General features: G+C 38.8%; 1 protein-coding gene across 1 annotated transcript in view; it reads left to right on the top strand.

Annotated features, from left to right (window-relative positions):
* The first annotated feature begins 1,262 nt into the window (after window positions 1-1,262).
* Window positions 1,263-26,577, top strand: part of LOC148423191 (aryl hydrocarbon receptor-like) — a 59,169-nt gene continuing 33,854 nt past the window's right edge. Inside the window, exons 1-2 of the mRNA XM_088415342.1 lie at window positions 1,263-1,894; window positions 3,620-3,807. Coding sequence (XP_088271468.1) covers window positions 1,854-1,894; window positions 3,620-3,807 — 229 coding nt within the window. The 5' untranslated portion in view covers window positions 1,263-1,853. The remainder of the gene's footprint in view (window positions 1,895-3,619; window positions 3,808-26,577) is intronic.

Genomic DNA, 26,577 nt, shown 5'->3' with positions numbered 1-26,577 from the left:
GCCTGCAAACTTAAGTGAATTTGACATCCTTGCTCTGGCGGTTTGGTGGCGCAATGAATGGCAAGGTTAGCTCACAGTTAAAGGGAACCGAGTTCAAAACCACCTCACTCTGGCCTTCCTGCATGGAGTTTGCATGTTCTCCCTGAGCCCACATGGGTTATCTCTGGGCTCTTCCTCCCACTCTCGAAAAAAATGCATAGCAGGTGAATTGGAAACACTAAATTGTCCTTAGATGTGATTGGGTGCGTGTATGCTTGTTCGTCTCTGTGTGCCCAGGATTCCACTGGCAACCAGTTCAGGGTTTCCCCCATCTACTGCTCGAAGCCATTTGGGATAGGCACCAGCAAGCCTGTGACCCTTATGAGAATAAGCCATTCTAGAAAATGGATGAATGAATCCCTTCTCGGGATGGTGCAGTAGGTCTCATAAGGTCTACCTTCAGGGGAAAAACATGTTTCCCTATCATCAAGTTGTGGGGCAAATATTTAAACTATTCAAATGTATTTCACAGAAAATTAGCACTGTAGATTTGTTTGTCCTTACAATGATTCTGGGATCTGTTTTGTTTTTCTTTCCTCCTTCTAAAATGCCTTCTAAAAAGTGCTATCTTTAGGCCAATAACATAGTAAATGACATTTTTTTTTATATCAGTGTCAAACTAAACAAACTAACACTCAAATGCTCAAGATCAGACCATTTAAATCAGGGTTTAGTATGAAGAAGATGATGATGGATGATACATGTAAGTTCATTTGAATTAGCTTTACCGTGACATTTGTTAATGTCTGTTGTTGGTTTTGTCTTGTTAATGAAATTTAAACTTTGGACTTACTTTGTCCTTGTTATTGCGCATTTTTGTGACTCCAAACACTGCTGTCCGGACCCATACTTTTTAAAGATTGCTTGTCCCTGGGACCCAAAAGTTTTCAGTGGTATAATGAGCACGTTATATATATATATATATATATATATATATATATATATATATATATATATATATATATATATATATATATATATATATATATATATATAGCCTTAACGTGAATTATTACCACGAAAATGATAAATTCAGAAGAATGCAAATGTCATGAAAGCGTCTCACCCCTGACCCATATTCACACATAAAACCTTCATCGCTCATACTTCGCGCTCATTGGTCCCGGAGGGCAGTCGGGTATGCGCTCACGTGCACGCACACGGCCCATATTTCCAAGAGATTCTCCCTCATACGCGCGCGCCCGCTAGCCACTATAGCGTTTATAAATGTATCTCTGAGGGAACGAGGTCTCGCGCACGTCGTCAATCTGTGCTAGGCTTCCAAGCCGGTGGAATGCGCGCCCCCGCGGACCGCCCCATGCCCCCCACCTTCACTGCAGCTCGCATCCTCCCGGCCAATTTCGCAGTATAGGGCCGATGTTCGCGTATAACATGGTCATTGCTACCATATTTGTCTGCAGTTTTCTTGCGAACATTTTGTTTTTGCCTTTGACTCGGATGGAAAGCGCATGCGGGCACCTGGCACATCTTTTGTGACGGCCCCGTGGCCGCGCGTGGACGTGACAAGTTGAGTTTGTGTGCCCCCTCCAAATGGGACGACTATTGTGGATTATTATTCCGACCATTCTGGAGGATTTTGGTGCATTTTGAAGGATCGAAAATCCGTCCAGTTGAAAGCCTCTTCAGCAGCCACGCCCGTGGTTCCGTTCCATTCTTTTTATTTTGCAGGAAAATGTTTTTATACTGTTGATTTGTTGTAATAAAAGCGGTGTATTTGCACGGGTTGTCCATGTAGCGCAAGAAAGAGGCGCAGAGTGTTTGCGGCTCATCAGTCTTATATAAGCAGCAGCGTCATGTATGCAGGACGCAAGAGGAGAAAACCGGTTCAGAGAGCGTAAGTTTTTACTATTTCATTCTAGTTTATTTCACAATTCGATTTTATGTCAACATGTATCAGAATAAAACTCGTTTTCGACAATCAATTTGTCGCCAAAATGCAATCTCACACATTTCAAATGCACATTTCAGATTTATCGGCAAACGCAAGAAAATTATAGCCAGCATTTCACATTGATATTAAAAGTGTTGCTTGTTTACAGTTAAAACCAGCTTTGCTTTCAATGTTGTGCACCAGGCTGCTTTAATGCCTGAGGATTATATTGGAGGCCTCCTATTTCCAAGGCCGGATTTTTGACCTTCACAACAAACATGCATAAAAAAAAATCTACGCACAATTTAAACTTTTGCTACAAACTGAAAACGAATAATGTACATTTTACTCTTTAGATTGCAAGATAGAGCTCTTTAATACTGTCGGCCCGGGCTATGTCGTATACGCCCTTTTGACGGTATTATCGTGATTTAAATTCATTTAAAAAAAATCAAGCATACGGTACGATTGTATTCATAACTCTAAAACAATACATTGTAAAGTAAAACATTTACATACACGGCGTGCGGCTTTTGCATGTGGTCTACCGCAACATTTCTTTTCAAGATTAAAAAAAATAGACAACGGAATTAAAAACATAACGAATTGATGATGCACATACACTCACATGAGTATATGGCCGCTGAAGTAACCAGCAAGTATAGTCATGCATTAATCTGGAGTATTTTTAAAATTGAATTTCTTGCAAAAAAAAAGGGATGAATTTATTACAAAAAAATAACATCAAAAATCATATGCGTAGCTCAATATTAACTCATTCTGTTTACATATAAAATGGCGAACGATGGGACGTTTGAGTCTTTATTTTTTTGGAAACTTGATGGGTTATTGAACATAGTGAGCATATGTGACTCGACATGCTAGTAAAAAACAAACGAAAAAAAACATCTAGATCAAGGCCAACAGAGCAGAGCAGAGCAGGCCAAGTATATTGACGTCCATCATAGATGAGCTCATGCTCACTACAACACTGATGAAGGAACATTTTTATTCGTTTTATTTACCATTTTATTTGAAAATAAGAAACATAACTTAATTTTCCGTGCATATTTCATATGATATCTGTCCTTTCATTATTGTAAGTATATACAATAAGGTGATTGCTGTTTGTGTACTATCCGTAAATGTTTTTGTTTCTAACCATTAAAAACAGTACTTGATATTTATATGGTAGCAAATATTTAAAAAACAACAACAACAAAATCAATTTAAAACAAAGAACAAAAATGCTCAGTTTTGATTGATATGTCATAAATGTTTGCCTGTGTTGGAGGATACATTTTTGTCGTCTTCTACCATTCATTTGGTTTAATCAATCTATTACAATTGCAAACCATATTAGTTTCTAATAAACTTTATAAACATTTTGCCCGAAAAGCAAACTATGCAAAATATGAAAAAAAATGAACAAAAAAAGAATAAAAAAATAAAACCACAACTGACCACTGATGGCCATTTGTTATATGCATGTTGTTTTAGTTGTTTTAGAAGGCAATATTCTGCAAGCCCCAAACTAACAGTACTTTTCAGGATATCTACTCAAAGTAGAACCATCTGCTTAGCATAAACTGAAATTGGATTAAAACGCATTAAAAAATGTATACTACAACATCAATAAAAGAGAAAGTGCGCATGTATAATTAATAACATTTTCTTCCTGTCTGGTAGGGTGAAACAGCCACCCAATGAGGGGGCAAAGTCCAACCCATCTAAGCGGCACCGGGATCGCCTCAATGGGGAGCTGGAGAGGTTGGCAAGCCTCCTGCCGTTTCCGGAGGAGGTCACGGCCAGCCTGGACAAACTGTCGATCCTGCGACTTAGCGTCAGTTACCTGCGAGCCAAAAACTTCTTCTCTGGTACGTTCTGTTCCAATGATAAGGCAAAGTCTGCTGCTGAAGCAACCGGGTTTTATGTCATGACAAATTGTTGGAGATAATCAAAAAGAAAGGCACGAACAAAATCACTTCACTAGTTTACTGTATATTGGTTGAAATGGTTTAGCCCCCCCCCCCCCCCCCCCCATACCCTTTTTTAAATGACCCTTAGCATTTATTAAATTGAAAGATGCCTGGCAGAGCTTGGGAACTTGTTGTTTCACAATGGTACTAACAAACCAACAAAGTATACATTTGTAACCAAAAGAGCGATGTTTTAAACGGTTACTCCAGACAAGAAGATGTTGTTGAGACAGTCACAGCATTATAAAGTGTTAAACTCAGCGGAAAATGTGATGAAGAACACAGTGTAATAAGTCTGAGAGTTTCGTTTGAAAGAAGACAGGCCACCTTAGAATGTTACCTGTTCTCCGTTTCATTTTGTGAGCAAAGAAACGCATGTTACCGCATGTGTTGCTACTTGAGCTAATGTGCTTGCATTTAAGACGAACCGCTAGAGATTTGTTGAATAACAGGAATGTTTTACTACTGTGTGGGAGGCACAACACTTTAGTATTAAGCTGTAGTGCTAGAGAGAGGAATAAGTTATACTGATAAAATTCAAAATATTGGTGCCAATGGTTCTATTATTTGCAGTTGCTGAAAATGACAGAGTTTCACAGAACCTATAAGATGTTCACATACTCTTTGGTGAATTCTAATCACAGTTCTGTGAGATTGAGTGATGTAAAGCTTAGTTGAGTGACGTTTAGCTTCTTCACAAGAAGCGCCTGGGTTGTGTGTTTACCATGCAGCAGTAGGTAGTAGCTTTGCTATCATTATGTCGGCTTGAAGGTAAATAAGAGAGTTCAGAAAGTAATTATGTCACTCATGTCTTTATTGTCATCCTCTCCTACTATGGCGAGTAGGAAACAGGATTGGAATATTTTCTCCTCTAAGCGGCAACAATTAGCGTTCCCTTCCACAGTTCCACAGCTATCTTGTAAACAATAAGATGGTTAAGTCATATCTGAAGTCCCTAGAAGAATTTACGCAAAAGTTCGTGTGACATAGGAGTAAGGTGGATAAATGCTCTAGCCGTTTCCACAAAGTCTAAATAAAGCAAATATTAATTGATTAAAAGTGATTCATATTGTGTTTGTGGAATATTAATTAAGCAGTTTTAAAGCAGTCTTAATCCTCCTCACAGGACAGCCATTTTGGTTCTATTGACTAAAAATGAGATCACAGTTATTCAGGGCTCGGGTAAAGACTGATAACAACTATGATCACAATCATCACATGGTTAAACTTAGAATACAGGGGAGCCATGACTGGCTGTTATAAGAGCAATAAGCAAGAGTGATATATTTTTATGTATGACAAAATGACCACTGGCTGAGATGAATTAAAAACAGGTGTTTTTTGCCGCTTAATTCATATGCAACAAATGCACAATCAAACGGAATGTGGTGTTAACAGTAGTGGGGCTCATAGAACATAAAAACAAGCGAGTTTTGGGGTTGACTTCTCGTAAGGGATAGGTGTCAAACTCCTTTCCTCGAAGGCTGATATCCTGCATGTTTTCTGGTTGTCTCTCCCAAACACACCTGAATCAATTAGCTCATTAGCAAGCTATGCATTAGCTTGAAAATGAACCTAATCATTTGAATCAGGTATGTTTGAGAGAGATGGTTGGAAAACATGCAGTACACCTGCCCTCGAGGACTGGGGTTCCACACTTGTGTCCTAAGGGGTAGCAAAGCAATCAAAACAAAGTCAAGAAGAAGATTGCCAGACCACGCGAGAGCCGTTTGCTCATTTGCTACTCGCAGAAACCAACTCTGTGCAAAAGTTATAAAGGCGGAACTGGTCTGTTGCCTGAATGGGATGCAAAAGAAATAAAAAAAAGAATGCAAAAGAGAAGACGACAATGAGTCCTTATGCTTCCTGGCAACAGCCAGCTGAGTGCTAAATAGTCATTTAGGACTACACTGCTGCCTGACGAATCTGCTTGGCATAGGAATTGTGGGATATGCAGCGATGATAACATTATTTTTGTTTTCTTTACCACCTGTTCTGTGAGCTAAGATTGGCTAGCACTATACACAATGCACTTGTTTGCTTTGTCTTTGTTTCTGGTATTGGATTTGTTTGTGGGCCAACATCTTCCACCTGATCGGAGTTGTTGCGATGACAAGTATGAGCAGCCACCGCCTTATTCCGATGATTTCATAGCGGGGGGAAGTAGCCCTCAATATTTAATCGAGACAGCGTGTCTACTCGCGGCGGTGACGTCAGGAAATTTGAGGGTGAGGATGAAGAGCGACCATTAAAAGTCGAAGAGCGCGTGAGAGTCGAACGCCTCCTGACAAGTGCGTCCGCTCTCTGGTCTACGATTCGCAAAGACGGAGAAGGCGTCGTTATTTCAGGCAATGATCTTCCGGAGAGAAAAGCTGCAGTGCGGCCATCAGCTGCTCTCGGAGGATGAATAATTCACAGGAACTTTTGACGTCTAAAGAATTTATGAAATGGAGGTAGAGGGATGTTTGTTTAAGGCGACGGCTGTTCAGGGCAGGACAGAGGAGGGAAGGAAGCAGCCGGCGAGAATCCTTCGATACGAACTCGACTGCATGTAGATGATGGTTGATGGGTTTGAGAATCCGCCGAAAAAAAAACAGGGTCATCATTTTTAATATTTCATGAGTTTCTTTAGATTTCCCCACCAATAACATATGGACGTTTTCAGCTTCGTCAGCCTGAATTATTGATCATGGGTTTTTCCGTAGCGATGGGTCAAAATGTCTTATTAGGCACGTAGACTGGTCCTCTTTTCTAAATGCATTAGCCTACTTCCCGTATATGCTCGCTAAGTAATTAACGAGCTCAAACTCGCTTTCGTTAAGCAAGCAGCTCCACTTGAGGGCTTCGTCGCTTTGGGCTGCCTTTGTGGTCAGCCATAATTTGTTGTATGTAAACACTCTAAATCTCGCTTGTCGGAGTCATCCCAGTGCAGATGCTCAGAGGAGGAGGAGGAGGAGGAGGAGGAGGGGTTGGGCGTACATTTCAAATGATGTTTACTCTGGAACTGTTCCAATTGCTATTGTTTTAAAAGAAAAAAAATCCTCCAAATCCTTGAAAATATGCACATTGTTTTTAAAACAGTTAAGATGGCGATTTTCTGCACGCTGCATGATTTTGAACAAAGCCTCAGCGGTTAAGCTGGCATTATCCATCCCGTCGGCCATCTTGAATGTTGTCAGGAGCTAAAATGGACTGGCACTTCTCGACCAGGCTGAAGGAGGAACAACTGGGGTGTTTGGTGGGGGATGGAGCCAAGGGGTTAACTCATTAAAGCATATAACACAACCTCGAATGACCCCAGCTCAAGCAGCAGCATCAAGCTGCCCTTTGAATTGGAAAGCATTAGAAAAGTAAGTAAATACTCATTCTGAACAGAATACAGTATTATATATCCAAAACCAAAATTAGGCGCTTTTCAGAATACCCGCAAAACAACTTTTTTTTTTTTAAACATGAACATTGCTTCATCAAAGAGAGCAGACAATTTTCAACACTTTAGATCAGTGGTTCTCAATCTTTTTTCAGTGATGTACCCCTTGTGAAATATGTTTTCAGCCAAGTACAGCTTAACTAGTGCAAAGCATTTAGGGTTTTTTTTTTTTTTAAAAAAAGGGACTTAATACATGCCATCAGTGTCAGATTTAGTAAACTTTAGAACCCTTCAAACTTTATTTGTATTGGACCCAGAAAAATACTCAACAATTAATGTTTGGATCATAAAAGAGACCTGTTCTCAAAAAGGAATAATTATAAATGAATATTTGTCCACAGAAAAATATCAAACATAGAGTGTCATCTTTTGGGATTACAGTGCAGATCTGCTCACAAAAATAAATCATTAACTTAATTATTAATACATATTTGTCCACAAAAAAACATTACTTCTTTTGGGATCATGGTAGAGATGTTTTCTCAAAAATAAATCTATAAGTTGATTATAAGTTAACGAGAGGTGGCACATGACAAGTTGAGTCGACCCATTAGCATGGGGAGAAACTGGGTTTTAAAAATAATGACATTGAATAACCTACTGAACTTAATTTTTTTTTCTTACATTTAATTAATTAAATAATTATTTTTTAAAAAGATTTCTGCATGTTTGTTTTATTTAAAATTTCAAATAACCCATGGAGTTCATTCAAGTCCCCCCCAGGTTACCTGGACTCCAAATTTGAGAACCACTGCTTTAAATCATTTAGAAAAATAGTACCTACACGTGGCCTGACCAATAGTATAGATTTATGAGAAAGGAACAACTCACAATTGCCCAAATTGTGGGCTCAGACCTGAAAGATACATAAGTATTGGCAACTTACATGATAAGGGGTTGCCACGATTTTTCATCAGCACATGTATGCTTGACAAAATTTTCAATAAGATATCTGTACATCTTTAAATGAGATATCGGTGTATGTCATTTTTAATGAACCAAAGTACTGAAGAGTATCTGAAAAAAAATCTTTGAAGTAAACAAAAAATACCTACCTACTATTTTATTCATTCCCTCTATGTAAAGGGCCCTCTTGCACAAACAGTCCCATATAAAGATGTGCAAGACCACATTTTATGCACATACACATTTTATTTAAAGTTTGCACAAAAATCAACTTACATAAAGAGAATACTATGGTTTAACATTAGACTGTTTAATATTAGACATGTCTGGCCTGAACCTCAGTCAGAATACCCAAATTAATAGGTCTAATCACTCATCTGTATGACACAGTACAGTCTTGGGCAGTGGTTTGTCCCTAAAGCGCTTCTTCTGCATGACGTCTGTCATCTGTCACAACAGCCGCTTCGCCAAGCCTTTATATGCTTATGTGACACTAATAAGGGATGAATATATCCATGTTTTTGGAGGACATATATTTAGAAACTCCTCATGTTAATTTACTGTCCATCCATTCATTTTCTATAGCCGCTTGCTGATGCCTTTCCCAGCTGACTTCAGTCACCCCGAACTGCTTGTCAGCCAATTGCAGGGCACCTAATCACACTTAAGGACAATTTTGAGTGTTCAATACTCCTGCCATTCATGTTTTTTCAGTGTGGGGGAAGAAAGTTCCCGAAGAGAATGTGTGGGCTTGGGGAGAACATGCAAACGCCACACAAGAAGGCCGAAGCCAGCTAGAATTGATCTCGGGTCCCTTAACTGTGAGACGGACGTTCTAACCACTGTGCCACCAAGCCAGAATATGCTCTCTCTTTTATGTATAGCTATAGTCTTGGGGTTTTGGAGACAATGAGATGTAATGTTATTATAGCTAAAGACTGCTCAACTATAGTAAGAATGATTTCCTTTCAAAAGTGATATCAGCCCATGGGGCACAGGTTTCCTATCCCTGCCTTATTGCCATCAATGTCTATGGCTATACAAGGGGTCGGCAACTCAAAACATTGACAGGGACATAGGTACTATAAACCAAAAACACAAAAACGAAAGTGTCTGGAGTCGCATCTTTTTTTTTTTAAAGCTTTTCATGAGCACTAAGGCAACACATGCCATAAGTGCAGTGGTGAGTCCCGAGGGCCAGCAAAGAACTAAACATACTCAGAAAAACACATTTATTCAAATAGTTTTTATTATTATTATTTTTTAATATTCTCCCTGTTTATCCTGTATGGCTCATTATATCCGCTTTTTACAGTAGTTCCAGTGTTATATATTTAAAATTTGGATTTCTTTTTCTAATTTTATCTAATTACATTTTGTCACGGGGGACCCCGAGCCCGAACAGGATGCGACCGACAACCGAGGGGTTGGGTTCAAAGAGTTTATTACAACAGAAAGCGCACGTCTGGCGTGGAAAATAAGGGTGTCCAAAAAGGGAACGGGAAAGTACAAACAAAAGTTACAAAGTACGAAATAAGGGAGAGACGAGAACGTCTAGGAGGGATCAGTCCAACTGAGGAGTAAGGCAACGAAGGGCGGAGGCTACAGGAGAACGACTCGGAACAAAGTAACAACAAAAAACATTAAGCGAGCAAAATTACAACTAGAGAAAAGTACCAACCAAAAGATCACAAGCGAGAGGGACGCGAGGCATGGGAGTTCACTGGGCACAGGGAGTATGGCGAAGGAATAACCCAGCGTCGCTCTCCTGTAGCGACCAGCCTTAAAAAGACCTTGATGGGTAATGGGGAACAGGTGCGCAAGGCTGGTGACCCCGCCCCCTCGTGGCACAATTAAACACTGCCTAGGCACAGAGCAAACACACACACATGACACATTTCGGGTTGCTAGCATTGTCAGGTTCCCTCAAATCTGTCAGAGCCTTCAGAATGAAAAGAGAAAGCCCTGTCCGCTCTCAGTGAATGGACACGGCACCTTCATTTTACAGCGTTCAGACCATTTATCTCGCCAGGGGAAGCTAGTTGGCCCTACGTAGAAATCAACGCGTAGTCACGTACGTGTCCTGTGATTGGTTAAGCTGTTTTGGGAGTAAGGCAGTGTCATTTTGCCACAGTGTTCTTTGTAAGAATGTTGTCATTTGTGATAATATGCCCAAAATGAGTTTGTTTGCTGATCCAACAACTTTTGGTTGTGGATAATGTGCTAGTTAATGTTAATTCTTATCTTCAGCATGTTTTATAGTGCTTTCTAGTACTCATTTAGCTCGTTAGCATTTTCGTTTGTGTTTGCAGTGTCCTGCAAGACACTAAAACTTGATTTCATGATGGAGATTGGCACTTCTAGAAGACACGCGATTGGCTCCCGGTGCGACCATTGACCACTGAGGGCAGGAGTTGTAATATACTTCCGCACCAACTCCCGCTTGTTAGACAGACCTGGATATGCCGTGTCACGCATAAAACACACACATGCTGTTGTCTAGACCCAAGGCAGAGGAGTAAAGATGTTCCCCGAAATGTTGGAAATCTCTTACTTAGATTTATTTGATAATAATGTTATTATAATGTTATTGATTGATTGATTGATTTTGTTTAATTATATACAGATTTTACTTTAATTAGACTTGCGGGCACCGCTAATATGACCGCAGCTGCCGTGTGACTTCAAAAGATGGAAAGGGGTAACTGTTCAGTTAATGTAGAAAGTTTAATCATTTAAGATCTAAGTAAATATATGTACTGCAGTAGTTTCACAGTTACTTCATCTGTCTGGCATGCAGGAAACCATCATAGCACGTCTCGCCGCAGTATAGATATCCCCCCCAAAAAAAAACAAAAAACGATGCACTGAGGGCGCGATTGGTGAGGTGCCAAGTAGAGAGGGATCACTGTATATATACGGTAATTCCCCAAATAAAAGATGAGCCCTTGTATAAGACGCATCCTTAATTCTGGGGTCAAATTCTGGTATTTTCAAAGTTACCGTGTAGAGAATAAGATTCACCATCACTTTGACAACAATGTAAAAACTATAGCAAAATAGAATAAATCTCATGTTCCTAAACTCTTCATATTTTCTTGAGTTCAAATCCGTAAATTATTTGTTGCACGTAAAGTTACGTTTATTTTAGATTTCCCACATTGTGAACGGTCAATGAACGCAGCGCCAGTGTAACGTGCTACTAGCTGATGTTTTTGCTTTTCCTCACAAGGCGGCTCAATTTCATCAAGTTAATGATTGTGTGTATGTACCAATAAACTAGTCAAATGGAATACCTTTCTGTGTGCTCTAACCGAAACAAGGTTGGACTCAGATGTCAGCTCAGTCTGCTTGCTTTTTTCATTGAAAATAATGCCTTAACATTCTCAGCTAACATGAGCTGCTGTTAGCTGCACTTGATGCTAACACCCACCTGATGTCCGCCCAGTAGCTCATCCCGTTTCGTTAAATATCATTAGCAAGAATACGACTGATATTAAAATGCACATCTGTGTGTCAGAAATAGGTTTATGTGGCTGACATATCAGTGTTCCTCCAATGGTGTCGAAAAAAAAAAAGAAAACCTAATTTTTAAGTTACCTTTGGAAGACACACCCTTACTTTTGGCCTAATTTTTGTGAAAAAAAGTACATCTTATAGTTGGGGCAAATTGTATATACAAACAATAAAAAGGAATGCCATTCTCGGACCTGAGCAACAAAACACAATATCTGTATCACCTGTGCAGGCATGACAAACACAAGTGGTTTTCTTTTACTGGTTAAAACCTCCGAGTCTTCATCACACTCATAGAGGAAAACTGCTTGTGTGTGTCATGCCTGTGGGGAAATTACAGTGAAAACACAGAATTGGTAGTGAAAGGGTTAAAACGATTTTTTTTTTTTAACTTTGTTTTACTTTCCACAGGCAGACGATTCTTTTTCCTGACCCCCCCCCCCTGACTGCATATCCCTTGTGTTGTTGAATTATATTCCTAGTGTCCAGTCATCACATTTATCTATTTTTATTGCTTGTTATCTGAGGTTTTGACGTTACCGACCCCTATTTATTACTTGATTCCAATTTACTGGTATAAAAATATAATAACTCGTGGGACAAATAATGCCCTATATTCTCTCCTCCACTGCTCTGTGTTGTTTATAGTATTCCCGGACATGTGCGATATGCCTGACAGATTAGGATTATAGCGAACAAAGACCGAAGAGTTCTAAAATCCATTTTGCTGACTAATGTGTGACATTATCCAACGTGACAGATGGCTCGCTTGTCAGGGTTTGCAGTTAGTCCAGCGCCTCGCTTGTTTCCGACTACAACCCGATATTTTTGGTCTGGTTGACCAATGAAGTTAATCTGGTTTGTACGCAACATGCCGAGTCAGCAGCTGTAGATTTGTGACCTGCATGTGTTTGCCAAAACTTTTTACACAACACAATCAGACAATGTGGATCAGTGCTTCTGTTTCTGGTGCTGCTGCTCCGCTGCCAAGGTCCTGACGAGATCCAGGATGACACAAGTAAGCCAATAAGGGCTTTCCTAGCTTTCTCAGAAGTAACCCCACCCCCACCCCCCTCCCCCCACGCTTCCCCTCCTTGTCTTAAACCTATGATCACATGACCACCACTACGTAACTATAGTTCTTCCTGGTGCATGTCACAAGACCATTATTACGCGCCCACTCAAGATAATGTCCCACATCTTGCTGTGATCTTGCATGCTACCTTCATGGTGTATGTGTATATATATATATATATATATATATATATATATATATATATATGTGTGTGTGTGTGTGTGATGCATTATTACTTGTTACTGTCATTTCAAAGTAATTAGTAGTTACATTACAATATTACTGCACTTGAAATGTAATGCATTACACGACTATTACTTTTACTGTATATTACTCTCCCCAACATTCCTGGATATATGAATTTGCCATTCAAAATGTAGCTCATTATGCTCATTACACACCCAGTTGTAGGTTGCCTTAAGCCTAAAAACAGTACAAATGATTTCATCTTTATTGTATTGTAAACCTTTAGAGACAAGATACAAAATCTTTATTTTTTTGTATTTTATTCCCTTTATAACTTTGGTTCCCAGCATATTGACACATTATTTATGCTGTAAGCAACAACAGTTACAGGTAGTGCCTTTTTTTTTAACAGTTTTAATGTTCTTATTCATAAAAAAGATAAGTTGGCTAGGTTAGGCACGTATGTTTCTTAAATGGACGGTTTCGGTGGGGAATTAGCAGCTATCCATCTTTGTTATTCTGTATTATATTGATACACATTGACCGGAAATATTTGTAGACTATAATTAATAGCAATTGTACAGTGAAAATTAGCGTTAGCTTACCTTGTTGTTATTGCTTGCTGCCACAGGGCTCTTACTGATGGTTTCTGAATGCTGATGAATCAGCTGTGGAAAGCAGCAGCTTATCTCTAATGAATCTTCTAATGAATCTTCTCACCTCCGTGTTTTTTCTTTTTACTGACTTCACGTTACTATGAACCCACTCTAAATGGTTTGTCAGATTACTGGTCCCATTTCACAAAGAGGACAGTTTTCTCGGTGTTGTGCACCTAAAATCCGATTATATTATTCTTGTCGCTGTCTCTGATGAACTGAAAGTAATGGTGATATGTCCATCTTGTGTACATACTGTACTTTTAAAAAAAATGTTTTTAATAATATATTTTATTTTTGAGCACAGACATTGATTACATCTCTTCAGTTCTATTTCATAGTTGTTCCATAAATTGATGACTTGAACTCACATTTGCTTGACCGGTGGGAAAAACCAGCATATAAGGTGCACTGGACTATAAGTCACAGGGCTCAAATCATGATGAAAAAGTTGCGGCTTACAGTCCGACCTATACGGTATATATGTAAAGATACATGTGTATGGATAGGGCTGATGCCACTGAACATTTTGAGGGGTTGAAAGTAAAAACTGTATTTATATTTGATGAAGTTATGGCCCTTTTAATGTCAAAGATAATAAGGCCAGGTTAGTGAAAAATCCCTGGACAACCAGGGGTTAACATATTCGCAAAGAACATTCAAATGTTTTACTAAAATTGAGGCCAAATACTATAAACACAGCATTTTTTCTATTAAGGTCACATGATGCACAAGTCAATGGAAAAGACCAAACTGAAATCATGCACTGCAGATATGAACACCATAAAAATACTGTGAATTTTTTTTAGATTTGGTTTTGTTGGTACAATGTAAAAACTAGCATTCTTAAATTGTATGTGAGCAATTCCATATCCTGTTGTATTATGGTTTGTTAATTTTTTATTTTTTACTTTTAGCCCAAATTTTTTCCATACATAAAACTTGAACCAAATTTGCAAACATGTTCAACTGAGTTTGCAAACACATTTTAATGAGTTCACACAGTCCAGCGTGCTTAGCAATCATATGCGTTACAAAAACGCAAAAACACAAAAACTGAACGTGACGGCATAGCATGCACAATTGCCCATACGCTGCACAATTACGGGGGCAGCTATGTTTTTGGAGCATGTGGAATAGCTCGCCTTCGCCACTATAATCACCCCCCCCCCCCCCCCAGCAGGGTTGCTTATGTAAGCTGTAAAGTCCTAACGTGTCATGACATTTGTTTGTTTTTATGTCATGTATAAAACGACCATCCCCCAGCTCTTCCTGTAAGGAGGGCTATGTGGGCTACATTATCAACAGTGGGCGGGGCATCTTTTCAAAACCAACCCCCATCCTGCCCTTCTGTACATCCTTCCCCTACTCCCCAGCGCCACAATACACCACTGCGAGGAATGCAAGCTAACGAAAGGGAGAACCTGTTAATCACCGGTGATCCCGGCCAAATCCCATCAACCCCCCCCCCCCCCCCCACCCACTCCATAAGCAAATATGCAAACATGTGATGGAGAAAACCTCGGGAGACACGAAAGCAGCACATGGTGTGCGTGCCCTCCACACTACCCTGCATTAGTGACTGTGTGTTCTTGTTCATATGTGTTCCGTGCATCCATCTGTATGTGTGTGCTGCATATGTGTGAGGGCAGTGGGGGAGGTACGTGTACATCGCGTGTTCACTCTGCAATGTTGGAGGGGTGAAGGAGTTGAAATGTTCTATATTTACTCGCTGCCATTCACACTCTGTTAGAATAATTAGCATACAAACACAGTGTGTATGCATGTGTGGAGAGATGCACTTTCCGCTGGGACACATTCACTCTCCCGCCAAACTTTACATTGAGAATGGGTTTTTACATTACATTATGCAGAGTAAACCAGAATTGATTTGATAAAAGCGAAAACATCTTAAGCCCTTTTGCGGTTGCGTGGTGCACCCAGTCACGTGACTTGCACATTCAATAAATCTTTTCAGCCATGAATACACTCAAACGTATGCTTATGCTCTTACAATTCAAACATGTTCCTGACATTAATGTTCTGTGGGGCTACACTAGTCTGCAGATGATATGCTGATTGAAATTGCGTTTGTGCAATATGAATTAAGCGGCAACGTCCGCCTGTTTCAAATCCGTCTCAAGGGGTGGCCATTTTGTCACTTGTTGATTGAAAATGACCTCACAGTTTTTCGGGGCTCAGGTAACGACCAATCACGGCTAAGTTTTGGGCAAGTCAGCTGACCAAATTCAATAAACAGGTGAACCGTGATTGGTCATTATCCGAGCCCTGAACAACTGTCAGTTGCCACTGTCTGGTTGCAATTAGCTCTGCGTCTAAGCAGCATGGAAGCTGAAGGCAGCTTAAGCGTGTTTAGTTTGGACTCTGGGAACAGCCAGTAATCCCAAATCAGACGACCTCCAAGAGGACTGCAATGTTTCGTAATGAGTCAGGAGATCCGCTAAGTATTTGGGGCCGAGATCATTCACAGGTTTTGAGGTAGATCCTGTGAAAAAGTGGCAATTGGTATCTCCGGTTCCTGGAAATGCTACTTTTTGTAGTTGGTACTTTTTATAGACTGGTCATTTCAGTTCATAGAATCACTGGCCCATTGTGCAGAATTCCAACTTTTGACCATCCAGTTGCAAAAATTATGCCCCTAGCCACTTTACCAAAAAAAGACAAACATGAAATGTACATGACTGGGTGAGGATAGTTACCATATTTCTTTGAGTACAAGTCAACCTAGTTTATAGGTCAACCCCTCCTTTTAACTTCAATTTGGGTGAAGTTTACCAACGCAGGAGTATCAGTCTACTCCTGACTTTTGTGGTTACGTAGATCATGGCTGTCCAATTACAACACATGTTGTGTGTTATTAAAATGACAAAATTACGGTACTTTTAAACGCTTTTCTTCATCATATATCGAATAACATACTGTTGCGTTTATGGAGGAGGAGGGGGGGTAAGACAAGTGCGAGGCAATGTTCACATAGACACAAATGCTGAAAATAATGTTGCAACATTAAAATGATTTGAAGTTTCAATGTTTTATTTTTTTGACACCGAAGTCATTGTCACTATCTGACACACCAAATAGCGCCTCCCATTTAAATCCCATCGTATGCATAGTAATACCACATAATGATATTCTTGCTCTGTTCACTACCCCGAGCAGACTACATTCCATAATTGAGCAAATGATAAGGAAGGCAATAAAACAAAACAAAACAAACAAACCAAAAAAAAAAAAACAGTACTAGGGCAATAAGGGCAGTAATAATGAACCACTAATAAATTAATAGGTAATGGTAATACTTTTTTTGCATCCAAAATAATGTTATCCACTCACAGATATGTGGAAAAAATTGGTCTGTTTTGAGTTATGCAGTTATAAGGTGACCCTACCTAATATGGGGGTTGAAAATGTGGAAAAAACTCAACTTGTACTTCGAGAAATATGGTATGTGTGTCAAGTTGGGACATAGTTTTACCTATCTTCAATGGGATACAACACAGAGACATAATATTTAATGTTTGAACTGATAATCTTTGTTTTTTTTTAAATAAATATAAACATAACATGAATCACCCTAACCCTATTTCAATAAATATTCACTTGTTTTGAATTTGAATCCTGCGATACTTGCAACATATTCCAATGAAGTTGAAACAGGGGCATGTTCATCACTGTGTTACATCACGTTTCCTTCTGACAACACTCAATAAGCGCTCGGGAACTGAGAACACCAATTTTTGAAGCTTTATAGGTGCAATTCTTTCTCAGTTGCTCATACGTGGTGATCTTCGCCCCATCTTTGCTTGTGAAAAACTGAGTCTTCTGGTGATGCTTGTTTTGTAGCCTATCATGACATTCACCTGTTTCGAATTAGCCTGTTCACCAGTGGAATTTTCCAAAGAGGTGTTCTTTGAGCATTGATCAACTTTCCTTCCCATTTTCTTGCCCATGTCCCAACATTTTTGAAACACGTTGAAGGCATTTATTTTCAAAATTGCAAATGTTGGCAAAAACAATAAAGTTGATCATTTTAAACATAAAAATATCTTGCCACTCTAGTCTCTCCAGTTGAATATACTGTTGAATATACTGTATAAATTGAAGATAATTTGCAAACCATTGTAAACAGTTTTTATTTCCATTTTTTCATAACATCTCTCTTGGAATTTGGCTTGTAAACAAGTGGCTTGCACAAAGAAAAATACCGTTCTCTTCGAAAAACAACAAAATATTTGTGTATGATTGGTGTTTTGGGTTAAATGGAACATATTAAGTATGTGATTAGAAGATAGAAAAAAAAAACAATTTCTTTGATTTTTAACAAAACATTTCCCAAAACCTATGTATGAGAATTTAAAAAAAAAAAAAAATTCAGAATAATTGCTATAAGGACCAGCTACTCTAAGTATGGAGATTTCAAACAAATCAGATTTTGAGTTTCTTGCATAGAAGAGCAAGAAACTTGCACAATGGCACTTTGTCCCGTTTCTTACATTTTCATCTGTCGAATCCAGTCAATTTTGCTGAAGTCATGGATCATCTCTGGGAATTGGCACTTGGATTATGGGCCATCATTTTCTGAACGACTGTCTTGTTTTTTTGGACTCAAACAATTATTCTTGGATTCAGAATCTCTTTTGTACTGTTAAATAAATTGTGGTCACCCTACACTCTTTCCATTCCATATGCAATTGGTCTGTGTTGATGGGACGTGTCTTATAATTGGTCCTGTCACAATTCTTTGCCAGTACAGCCCCGCCTTCATTGAGCTTAATATGGCGGGTTAATGCTGTCCAAATATAGCAGCGTTTCATGATTCAGAGCGTTGCTCTTGTTATCTCATGTGACCTGACAGTGAAAACATGCAATATGCGATGTAAACAAACAAGTTAACTCCACAAAGAGAACAGCTTTTGAATTATGTATCACCTTCTAGCATTTAAGGGCACTGACGGCAACGACGCTTCATAACAAAACTGTCCATCATGCTAATGGCTATTGAATCCATCCACCTCAAATAATTCCTTTACTGACCCACAAATGAAAGTTCAGCTATCTTCAACCTGACACAGCAGCTATTTGTTGTTGCACAGGCGAAGTAAAAAAAAGATCTTAAGTCTTCTTTGGCTGGGTTGTGTGTTTTTGTTATCAAGCAGCATGCTGGAATGATGCCAAGATGACATGTAGGGATTGGGGATGGAATTGAAGCAGCGCAAGCCCACAACATCCCTGCTAATCCGGTTGTAAATAGCATGATGGGCCAAATTGAAAATGGTCAAATATTTGGTAAATATTTACAAGTGCTTAATGTTTTTATTTTAAAATTAATGGCTAACTGAGATTGGTGCTGGCTCTGCATGAAAGCCATGTCACTAAGCTGCATGCCAGAGGCTGTATGACCCAGCCAAGATGGCCTTACTGCCAAAGAATAATGTTGCTATGCTAGCAGCAAGGCATTAAATGCCTTTTCCAATGTAGTCCAATGTCAAAATTAAAAGGATCTTTGCAAATAATATCCATGCAAAACCTTTTAATATGTAATTATTGTTTTTAGGTGGCGCGTTATGGTGTTTCATGTAAAAACGGTTTTGCTTTTTCTATGTTATTATATCACTTTGACATTATTGTTCTTGGAAGGTAAGAGGAACAAACAGTATCTGTTGGGAACAGCATTTGCCTTGCGCAATACAATTAAAAAAAAAAAAGAAAACAGATTTTCTCCTGTACAAAGTTGTTCTATGTTTTCAGATTTGGGGAATTGGTCACAGAGCCTTGCAACACTGAAGCTGTGCTTTGTTATATTGCAACCTCAATTTATAAAATTATTTGTTTATTTTATTTTTTGAGATGCCTTTTCAAAGTAAGTTAGGCAGGTGTATTATTGTAATTCCCTAAATGTAAGATGCACCTGTGGATAAGACGCACCTTTAATTTTGAGGTCAAATTCTGGTATTTTCTAGGTTACTGTGTACATGACGCGCCAACAGTTTGGCAACAATATCAAAACTAAAGCAAAACAAAATAAATATCATCTTTTATAAACTCTTCATATTTTTTGTGTTGATTTTGATAAGTTATACATTTGTTGCTTGTGAATTAAGCGTGTTTAAGTTTTCCCTCATAGTGGGCAGTTATTGAAGTTATTGAACGCCTCGCCACTGTAATGTTGAATGTGCTCGTTTGTTGTTTTTCTTTTTCGTCGTGACGTGGTTGGAGTTCATTTGACCACAAATAGGTTAAATAAAGAAATAAATTGAGCAACAAGCATCCGTGTTTCATCAAGTTTATGATTGTGTGTATATGCCAAAAGACCACAATAAATAAACAAATTCAAATGCATCAGCTTTCAGTGTTCTCTAACCAGTGAACTCTTAATTGAATCAACTATAGATATAAGCTTTTGCTCTCTGTGTTCGTAAAATTCCTGTGTGTAAACAAGGATGGACTTGGACGTTGAATCAGTCTGCCCGCTTTTATAGAAATTGCTGTAACAATCACAGCTAACATAAGCTGCTGTTAACTGCAAAGGGAAATTGATGCAAACAGCCAACTGACGTTCCCGTCCTCAAGATCGTCCCATTTCTGGAATTATTTTAAGTAAGAATATGGTTGAAATAAAAATGCACATCTGTGCGTCAAAACAAGGTTTATGCGGCTGACAGATCACTCTTCCTTGAATGGTGTCTAAAAAAAAAAAAAAATCTAATTTTGAAGTTACCGTTTATAGGATGCACTCATACTTTTGGCCTTTATTTTTTGGGAAAAAAAAGTGTGACTTATATTTGGGGAATTACGATAACTCACAGTACTTTTTTTTTAAATGTAATATTTTAACAGCAAGACCTTAGTTTCTTCTACCTAATGTCTGCCACCTCTCTGAGTGTTGTACACAATACTATTGGGAAACATTTCTTAGCTTTGACCACTCTGTAAAACATGGTATTATCAGTATCCTCATGTTCGGTTGTGATTCTCTTCTAGCTAGGAATCGTTTCAGGTGGTCAGAGACAACACCACTATCCTCTGAACTAAAATGGGAGAAGCTAGCTATTATATTTTTATAATTAAGCTAAGGTGCTACTGACAAGCTTCCTTTCCCTTTCATAAATGTGGGAATGATACTGAGTTAAAGTGGACAAAATTAGTAAATTCATTTGTGTGGTATGAATCACACTATTATTTCACAGATCTATTTTTTGATGCTGACAGCTTGACAGTTGCCATTTGTACTGATCACTTTTTAATTAACCAGGCTTACTCAAACTTGTGTTCTGTTACTCTGACGTTGCTTCAACTCAACCAAAATACATGATGAAGAAAATGTTAGGGATGATTTTATATGATAATTTTTGCAAAAAATATAATTTCTTTGTTTGTGGGATTTGTTTCTCGCCCCACCCCAAATAATTATTACTCTATCATGAATGTTATCACAACTGCTGTGCATGGCATAAGCACTTACTTTGACTGGATTGGAATATGCATATTTCGAGGTGTTAGTATTTCTATTTTCTGATGCCTTAAATATTTTGGATTAAATACAAATTTGAAACAAGTGACCGAATTGTTGTATATATGGCTCAGAAACATGACTCATAAACAAGACCTATTTAGTGCAAAGTCAACACTATCAAGGACAGGCAATGAATTACAAAAAAAAAAAAAAAAAAAAAAAAAACCTTCCTGAAGGCAGCAGAAGTGTGACGAACTGTCTGATTTTCAGGGTCATTGCTCGTCTGTCAGCTTTCATTTATCCATTGTCAGAGCATATGTCTAAGCTGCAGTCTTTCTTGTTGTCTGACCACATTAATGATGGCATTGATATCTTATTTTATTCATTTTATTTAATCAGTATCCTTGTCTCACAGTATTTGCCCATTGAGCTGCATTTGTGTGCATATGTTTAACACTTTGCATGCACAGATGCAAGCGCCTCAAAATAGTGTCCAGTGGTAAGATTTTCATAAAGAAACACAGTAGCTAATAATATTCAAAAACCAACCTTTTTAAGGTATTATACAAGCTCAATTTGTGTATCATTTTTAAATCAGTAAATATCAATAAATCTGTAAATAACAAACGCTGCCAATACACCCGCACCACCCTAGAAATGAGAAATATGGCAATGCTTCTGACAATCATGGCCATAGTGTGTCAGAACATCTCAGAGAAAATCTGTCCATTTAATTATATGAGCTAATAATATCTAAAAACAGGAATGATCTGCCCAAAATTTGTATGTGGACTACTTCTGCCCAATTGAATCTAATTTTCCGCTTTGTCTTTGTGACTTGAATATGTGGCCCTTCAAAATAAACCCCTTACAATGGAAATGATAAACCTCTGCCCTTTAATGGTTTTTAACTTTGATAGCTTTTTTGCTTTCGCATTTTGGTTTCTGGAGTGACAAACATATCGAAGACAGTAGCCTTTTATGTCGTGTCACACAAGGTCACTCGGGTCTTTTTCATGTATGTTCTTTGTTTTCACCCCATTATGCTAAAATAAACCGGTTTGGGAACAGCAAGATGTTCCATGCAGTTAACTGGAAACGCCCGTGGGTGACTGCGGCAGCACTAGCTATTATGCCACATGTATGTTATGGCAGCGGGGAATGTAAATTTTTCATAGCGTACACTTCTGCCCACTGAAGCTTGCTAACAGGATCTGCTCTTTGTCCTCCTCGGGCCATTCAAGAGGCTTTGTGATGGACCACTTTTTAGAGTAGGATTCATCAAAGGGCCATGCTGCTGCAAGCCTGCAATTCAAGATGTTCTGGGCAAAGCAACAAAAGCCAACATACATAAGAATATTATAGTAATAGTAATACCGTTAGAAGATTTTGGATCAAAATGAAAATGACAGGATTTTTTTTAAAAAACTGAAATGAGCTTGTTTTAAAGGGAAGTCAAGTTAAACAGTTTCATTGCAATAGTCCACGTCCAAACAGCACTGTATTAATCAATATACTGCTTGTGAAATATGAATTAAGCAGGTAAATCCACTGGTTTATGTCCATTTTAGGGGGAAGCCACTTCGACACTTACTTTCGACTAAAAATGACATTGCAGTTGCTCCGGGGCTCTCAGACCGTGAATGTCACATGACCCAATTCAAAAAAGAAGCGAATCGTGATTGGTCATTACAGTCATTACCCACAGGCCTGAGCTAATGTGATGTCACTTTCAGTTGACAGCAAATGGCAAAAAAGCTACATCAAAATGGGTTAAAACTGGTGGACTTTGCTGCTTATTCCATGTTAGAGTGGTAGGGGTGAATATAACTTATGATTGTCAAGAAAATTTTAGTCTTGACAAGGCATGTTCCGATCACTGATTTGGTGATATATTGTGATTTTAAAAGTCACATTATTTAAAACCATCCAAATCTGTCAAATTAGTGACTTACAACTGTACTGTGCAGCGGGAGCCTCTTCTCATTGTGTATCATACCTGAGTCCTCTTCGGCTGCAGCTGCCAATCACATTACAGCAACTGTTGTCCAGTTTCTGCTTTGCTGGCTAACTACTGCGGGTAACTAGGCTTACATGCTATCATAAGCTACTTTTGCGAATCGTTTTATGTGATAGCGCTCAAAGTAGGATGCCAGCAGTCTGGCAAGCTGGAGGGTGACCAACCAATCAAACTTTTCCCCATCCAAACAAAGTAGGTTGTGTCGACTTATGAAAAACTGCAGATGACCGTTGTGTGTATGTTTATATTATTGTCACGATTGGGCATGGCGGCTTGAGGCAGAGTGGGACGTGGGAAAGGTGGAACCAAAAGGACGCAGGACAGACTGGGATGAGGCTCAAAAGAGGATATTTAATAACAAACAAAAGCAGGGTTGTAATGGACCAAAAAATACAAAGTACAACCAAAAACACTAAACTCAACTTACTGGGGCAACAAGGAACGGGAGGCAACACAGGAAGGATGGACACAAGGGACCGCGAGGCAAGACAGCGGGGGGAAAGACGTATGACAAGGACCAGGCAGCGGAGAAAATAGACAATGACCTGACAAGAAGTGAATGCAAACTGGGAACTTAAATAGACTACACACTTAACGAGAAGACACGTCACAGATGGGGGAGAGACAAAAGGCAGGGGAAGCTGATTGGATGAGAAGGAGGGCAGGTAAACAGGCAGGTGGACAAGATCAAACTAATGAGACAGGGAGGCGAGGCAGACGCAGGGAAGAAACTATAAAAACCTAAATGGCTAAACAAACAACCCAAAATCTCTACAACAAAAACCCATAGAACATAACCCAGGCAGAACGTTACAATTATAGGGTGTATGCCAGGGGTCACCATCATGGTGCCCACGAGGATCAAATGAGTCGCCCACAGGCCTGTTCTGAAAATAGCTCACCAGTGATAGAACAGTATGATTTTCTAGGAACGTTGCAAACAATTATACATATATTACATTTACATAACCTATTTCATTTGATTTACATATTTACTACAGCTGTTCCTTAATTCATGTGACAAATCATTAACATGATCAGTATCTTCACATAATCTGGTGCTCTTTGCATTAGTCAGTACTAAAGACGGTCTCACTTTCAAAAAGTTTGTTGCCCCCTGAGGTAAAGTATGCACTAAAACAATAAAAACTAATGATATGTTCTACTTCTTTCTGCTTCAAGCTGCTAATCTTTAGCCAAGTCTATCGGTCCAATTACAAAAATAGTAAATTATAAAACGTGTATGAAAGAGTGTCTTTGTAGTGCACATTAAAAATGAATCCAAATAAAAACAGAAAAGAGTGTAACCAATGTAGCGTAAGTTCTTTGGGATCATATTGCACATTTCTGCGGAGCACATAGGATGGCCCAACGCTAGGGCTGGGCACAGGGAATCTGGAATTGAGTGGAGCCAGGACTAGAATTCCGGTAATCTCATTATTGTTTATGTCTTAAAATGTCAGTGCTAACTTTTGATTCCTAGTGTGCAGTGTTTGGGCAAGTTACTTCAAAACTGTAATGCATTATTTATTAGTTAAACATGTCATTTCAAAGTATTTAATTATATTACAATAGTATTGTATTTGAAATGTAAGGCATCACACTACTATTGCATTATTTTTATATTATTCTCACCAACATAACTGCCATCCTAAATGTAGCTCCTTACGCTCATTACACATCCAGTGGAAGGTTGGCTTGAGCCAAAAAGCAGTACAAATCATTTAATCTGTATTATATTGTGGACCTATAAAGACAAAAACAGTTACTGCATTCCATAATTTCAATGCTAATACTGCATTCATATTCAAGTTCAGTCAGATAGGTTAGGGACTGGGAAAAATTGATGGTTTTTGTAGGGCTAACGTTAGCAGCTAGCCTACATCATCATTATTGTGTTTAACATACTGTTAACATGAGTTTTTATATGCTTCATCTTAATACACATTGACCATACACATTGACTATTTATAGACTATTATTAATAACAATTGTATGGTGCAAATTAGTGTTAGTTTATCTTGTCATTATTGCCAGGTGCGACAAAGATCTCGCTGAAAGGTTTCGAAATGCTTGCGAAACCACTGTAGAAAACCGCAGCATATCTTCTACGTACAACATACTCCGCCACGAGTCTCCTAACCTCTTGAGAAGGAAGTGGCCTCCTTGAGCGAGAGAACCATCATTTTTGCCTGCTTTGTTTTATCCCCACTCTCAATCATCTTTTTTCTTTCCTTTTTTTTCTTTCTTTTTCTTTTCTTTTCACTAACTTCATGTTACTATGGCACCGCTCTAAATGGTATGTAAAAATACTGGTGCTATTTGGCGAAGTGGACAGCTCTTTAGGTGTCGCACACAAAGTGCAACTAACTATTCCTCTTGTGACAATTGATGCCACAATCACAGCATGCAAGCAGGCCACCCTTGTTTGCTATAAGCTATGTTTGAAGATAAAAAACTGTCAGGTTCCCCTGTTAGACATTAGTCAGAAACTATACACAAAGAAGTACAAAGTAGAAAAGACAATTTTTCAACAGCTCATGCATGGGGAGAACGGAGATGGAATGCACGAATGCAACTCTGCTGCGTTCTGAAACAGTCTCTCCGAACCTTCTTTTTTTATTTGGTACCTATGTTACATGAAGGTTCCGGCCCTAAGAGGGCAAAAGTGCAACTGGGGAAAAACATGGTCGGGACTCATAGTATTTGTTCAGCAAAGATGCAAAGCATCTCATTATTGCAAGCAACAATTGATGATATCAAATGTTTAATTTCTGTATTGAATAGAGCAGATGTTTGATTTCTATATTGATATTTGATTGTAGCTTGATTGTAGGAAATGTGTATTCACTATATTTACAATTAATCCAACACAAACTATAGTTTTAAACTATAGTTTTATAGACATTATAGACATTTTGTCTGTTGGTGAGTATACCAAAAACCATTCGCATTATTTCTATAAGCAGTTCAGAGTCTTCAGGGAAAAGCCACACAAATTCCAAAGGGGAGACCTTGAGTCAGCTTCTGAACCCAAAACCTTTTGACCATGAGGAAGGGAGACTAACTGGTAAACTGAACACATGTGACGGATCTGAAAGACTATTAAATACAAAGAAACTAATAAGTAATGACAAGTTCATAAAAAAGGGTAAGGACATGATGTAACTGGAATGCTTCTGAAAGAGATCTCCACATTGTGAGACAGTAGGCTTAGCTGATTATGAGGTGATGTCATGAGAAAGAGAGCAATGGGCGAGCATATTAATCTCTGACCCCCGCAGGAGCACCGTGCCACGACCCATGATGACCGCTGACCCGGGGAATCGTGGGGGGAGCGATGTATGGCATGAAGGGGTAACGAGGTTTTGGGTCAGCTCTTTTGTTGTCTGCAAAAGAGGGTTA

This window comes from Hippichthys cyanospilos, chromosome 5 (genome assembly GCF_059441005.1).
Source record: "Hippichthys cyanospilos isolate Australia breed blue-spotted pipefish chromosome 5, RoL_Hcya_1.0, whole genome shotgun sequence".
NCBI lineage: Eukaryota > Metazoa > Chordata > Actinopteri > Syngnathiformes > Syngnathidae > Hippichthys > Hippichthys cyanospilos.
This window is presented reverse-complemented; position numbering and strand designations above follow the sequence as displayed.